The sequence below is a fragment of the Entelurus aequoreus genome, linkage group LG18 (assembly GCF_033978785.1).
Source record: "Entelurus aequoreus isolate RoL-2023_Sb linkage group LG18, RoL_Eaeq_v1.1, whole genome shotgun sequence".
NCBI classification, from domain to species: domain Eukaryota; kingdom Metazoa; phylum Chordata; class Actinopteri; order Syngnathiformes; family Syngnathidae; genus Entelurus; species Entelurus aequoreus.
The window spans coordinates 32008529-32013384 of record NC_084748.1 but is presented as its reverse complement, the minus strand read 5'-3'; the positions used below and the strand labels follow the sequence as shown (position 1 = coordinate 32013384).

At 37.6% G+C, this 4856-nt stretch overlaps 1 protein-coding gene across 5 annotated transcripts in view; it reads left to right on the top strand.

The window, feature by feature from the left end:
• The window catches only part of LOC133634039 (septin-9-like), a 220118-nt gene extending 217984 nt beyond the window's left edge, over positions 1-2134 (top strand). For all 5 annotated transcript variants that reach the window (XM_062026984.1, XM_062026985.1, XM_062026983.1 and 2 more), the window contains one exon: positions 1013-2134. In XM_062026984.1, coding sequence (XP_061882968.1) covers positions 1013-1229 — 217 coding nt within the window. In that variant the 3' untranslated portion in view covers positions 1230-2134. The remainder of the gene's footprint in view (positions 1-1012) is intronic.
• The last annotated feature ends 2722 nt before the right edge of the window (positions 2135-4856 follow it).

The following is a 4856-nucleotide window of genomic DNA, read 5'->3' as shown; positions in this document are numbered from 1 at the left end:
TATATGTATGTGTACATATATACTGTATATGTACGTGTATATATGTATATGTATGTGTATATATGTATATGTATGTATGTGTATACAGTATATATAGGTATGTGTATGTATGTATATGTACAAAGTATATATGTATGTATATATACAAAGTATATATGTATGTATGTATATATATACAGTATATATGTATGTATATATACAGTATATATGTACATATATATATATATACACGTTTTCTTAATACAACTTTTTAAAGTCTAGGAAAGTAAATACATTCTGCTTTTCGTAAATATTAATATTTTCTTTCCTCATGACTAATATAAGTAGTTTTTTTTTCTTAATGTAGTACATAACAGTAAACAGCTGCTCTGTTTCAAATACAGCAAACAAATTATAGTTTGTTTTACACTTAACATTTTTCTTTATATATTGTATTGCCTTTACACCTATTTAATTTTGGGTAACTAAACAACCTCATTAAAAATATAAATTAAAAAGTATTGTAAAACTATATATTTTTTGTTTTTTCTTAAAATTTATATTTTCTTCTAATAGTGCAAATTCTTTATACTATTTTTTTTTAAACTTTTTTTTATAATGTAATGAATTTTCATTTCTAGTAACTATAAATAGCTTTGTAAAAATGACTTTTTAATGATAAATAGTAACGATAATACATTTTCACATTTGACCAAACCATCTCATTATATATATTATTGCCTTTAAACGTGTTTAATTTTGGGTACAATAAATAAAATGTAAATATAGTAAAAAAAAATTAGAAAAATGTTGCTGAATTGAAAGAAGACCTTTTACCAGAAATGTGTACTGCTAAATTGTTGTTTTTTTTATCACAATTTGAAAAATGTTTCTCTTTCTGAAAATGACAACCCTTTTTTCTAGGTCAAATATATAAAAACATTGGTAATATTTACACAATACGGTTGTATTATTTCTGTAACTTCTCCATACTGCAACTGCATGCATTTGAATGTCACTGCATCCCTTTCAGGACTCACATGCAAAACATCAAGGACATAACGGGCAGCATCCACTACGAGACGTACCGCGTGCGCCGCCTCAACGAGTCCAATATTCACTTCAGCGCTCACCCGCCCGAGCGTCCTGCTGCGCAGCCAAAGGCCAACGGTCAGCCACAGCTGGCGCACGTCCCCGTGCACGCCAACGGCCTGGCCAATCAGCATGAAGTTCTCACCCACGAGATGTAGAGTCCAGCTGCACAGTTCTGTTTACATCATCAGCACACCATTCCACACACACACATAAATATCTCAATGGGACCTTTTTAAAACCATTTTTCTAAGTCCACAATTCAGATATCAACTTGCATTCAGGATATAGTCAAGTAGCATCACCATGATTCATCTTCTGAGCTGTGCCATTGTTTGACTTTGTGTTGTGTATAAGATATTTAGATTAGCTTTAATGTATTAAGGAGGAGGACAATGTTGTCCTCCACACTGCAATTGAGGAGAGAGAAAGTGTGGAGCAGCTAACTTCTTCAAGTCTGAGGCTTTTAAAATCTATAACGTCGTCACCTTGTATTTCACTGTGCTCATTTACCAGTCTTTTTATCGCTGCCCCCCCTTTATCCATTTCTTTTGCCTGTACATCCATATTAAAGTGTTTTCTATTATGAACAATATTTGTCTGTTTAGTTAAGACATTATCACAGCAACTGTTGAATCCAAGAGATTAGTGGCCGTAAACTAGCAATAAAATGTGTTTTGGTTAAACAAAAAAAAAGCTAAATCCCCTGCACTTTAGGACCTGGTAGTAAAGCGCACGTTTGTTTGCCATTAAAGCATCTCATAGTGACGTCACAAATGTGATATTTACGTTGCGAGCTAGTTTGAGTTGCATGATTTTCCATGTGTGCCAAGAAACTTGTCCTTTCAACACATTTGCTTTGTGACAAAACCGACTGGAGGGACGTCTTTTTGCAACATGTTCCATAATCTTCTTGCATACTCTGCAGCAACCGCATGAACACAACCTTTTTTTTGTCCTATTGTTGTATAGTCATTGTAATTTGTGACAGTGTCATAGATTAAGGTTTTATCCTCCACATGCTATCTCTGAAGAATAAAGATAGATATTTTTATTGTCTGAATGCCCTTGTCTTTATTGAAAATGTTTCTGTTGCACTGTATAAATAATGCTAAATATTTAAAGCAGGGGTCCCCAAACTACGGCCCGCCAGCATCCCAAAATGTTTTTATTTTGATTTTAATTAAATTTTTTTGTCCTTTCTAATCCATTTTCTACCGCTTGTCTCCTAGCTGCTCAGGCAAATCATACTGTCTAAAAAAATGCATTTTCCCATCAATAACATCGCAATCAGAATATATATATATATATATTTCTGTGGTGTTCTCAATACTGTAGTGGAATTAACGTTAGGTCAGGAAAAAACACGGTGGCTATGGTGTGTCTCCCATAACAATGTGACCTCGGACTATGTTAAGGTAACGTGCGGAGTTCCCCAGGGTTCGGTTCTTGGCCCTGCACTCTTTAGTATTTACATGCTGCCGCTAGGTGACATCATACGCAAATACGGTGTTAGCTTTCACTGTTATGCTGATGACACTCAACTCTACATGCCGCTAAAGCTGAGCAACACGCCGGATTGTAGTCAGCTGGAGGCGTGTCTTAATGAAATTAAACAATGGATGTCCACTAACTTTTTGCAACTCAACGCTAAGAAAACGGAAATGCTGATTATCGGTCCTGCTCAACACCGACATCTATTTAATAATACCACCTTAACATTTGACAACCAAACAATTACACAAGCCGACTCGGTAAAGGATCTGGGTATTATCTTCGACCCAACTCTCTCGTTTGAGTCACACATTAAGAGTGTTACTAAAACGGCCTTCTTTCATCTCCGTAATATCGCTAAAATTCGTTCCATTTTGTCCACAAGCGACGCTGAGATCATTATCCATGTGTTCGTTACATCTCGTCTCGATTACTGTAACGTATTATTTTCGGGCCTCCCTATGTCTAGCATTAAAAGATTACAGTTGGTACAAAATGCGGCTGCTAGACTTTTGACAAGAAGAAGAAAGTTTGATCATATTACGCCTATACTGGCTCACTTGCACTGGCTTCCTGTGCACTTAAGATGCGACTTTAAGGTTTTACTACTTACGTATAAAATACTACACGGTCTAGCTCCAGCCTATCTTGCCGATTGTATTGTACCATATGTCCCGGCAAGAAATCTGCGTTCAAAGAACTCCGGCTTATTAGTGATTCCCAGAGCCAAAAAAAAGTCTGCGGGCTATAGAGCGTTTTCTATTCGGGCTCCAATACTATGGAATGTCCTCCCGGTAAAAGTTAGAGATGCTACCTCAGTAGAAGCATTTAAGTCCCATCTTAAAACTCATTTGTATAATCTAGCCTTTAAATAGACTCCCTTTTTAGACCAGTTGATCTGCCGTTTCTTTTCTTTTCTTTTCTCCTCTGCTCCCCTCTCCCTTATGGAGGGGGAGTTGCACAGGTCCGGTGGCCACGGATGAAGTGCTGGTTGTCCAGAGTCGGGACCCGGGGTGGACCGCTAGCCTGTGCATCGGTTGGGGACATCTCTACGCTGCTGACCCGTCTCCGCTCGGGATGGTTTCCTGCTGTATTTTATTATATATATCTACATATAAATAAAATAAATACTTGAATTTCAGTGTTCATTTATTTACACACATATACAGACATAACACTCCTCTCTACTCATTGTTGTATTTGAAAGTGCAATGTTTTACAGCCAGTAGCACAGCCTTTGAAGGAGCGTAGGTATGTGCAGAGTAATATTCTAGGTTGGAGTCAATAACCGGGCGAGGTGACGAAGTTACGTCTCTTTACTTCATACTTCAGAACCGACTCCCACACTTGCCGTCAGGGTGCGCAATACAGCGTAAACCTTGTATTGCACTCTGACGGCAAGTGTGGGAGTCGGTTCTGAAGTATGAAGTTAAGAGCGGACGTGAAGACAGGCTGTCCTCACTCAGGTCCACGCGGACCTGGAGGAGGCGTGCCTTAAGTCCGGCTGGAAATCGGGAGAAATTCGGGAGAAATTCGGGAGAATGGTTTTCCTGGGAGATTTTCGGGAGAGGCACTGAAATTTGGGAGTCTCCCGGAAAATTCAGGAGGGTTGGCAAGTATGCCCCTTGTAGCTGCTGACAGAAGCACATTGTATATATGTTATATAATTTCATAGTTGGTTAGAATAAATAATTACAATGCATAAATATAAGTTCATATTTACATATAATGTGATTAAAAATGTATTTCCTTTGGTAATTTCATGCAAGTATATGGTAACTTTATTTTTGTTACAAAACTCATGTAAATTGGAGAGGAACATATTTTTCGTTCCGGTTTGGTCACATTGTTGGGGGGACAATTAATATGTGACGGAATAAGGGAAGCAGCATGAGACAGCAAGCATTTGATGGAAGAGGTTAAAGGCCTACTGAAATGAATTTTTTTTATTTAAACGGGGATAGCAGATCTATTCTATGTGTCATACTTGATCATTTCGCGATATTGCCATATTTTTGCTGAAAGGATTTAGTATAGAACAACGACGATAAAGATTGCAACTTTTGGTATCTGATAAAAAAAAGGCTTGCCCCTACCGGAAGTAGCGTGACGTAGTCAGTTGAACATATACGCAAAGTTCCCTATTGTTTACAATGATGGCCGCATGAAGTGAGAGAGATTCGGACCGAGAAAGCGACAATTTCCCCATTAATTTGAGCGAGGATGAAAGATTTGTGGATGAGTAAAGTGCAAGTGAAGGACTAGTGGGGAGTTGAAGCTATTCAGATAGG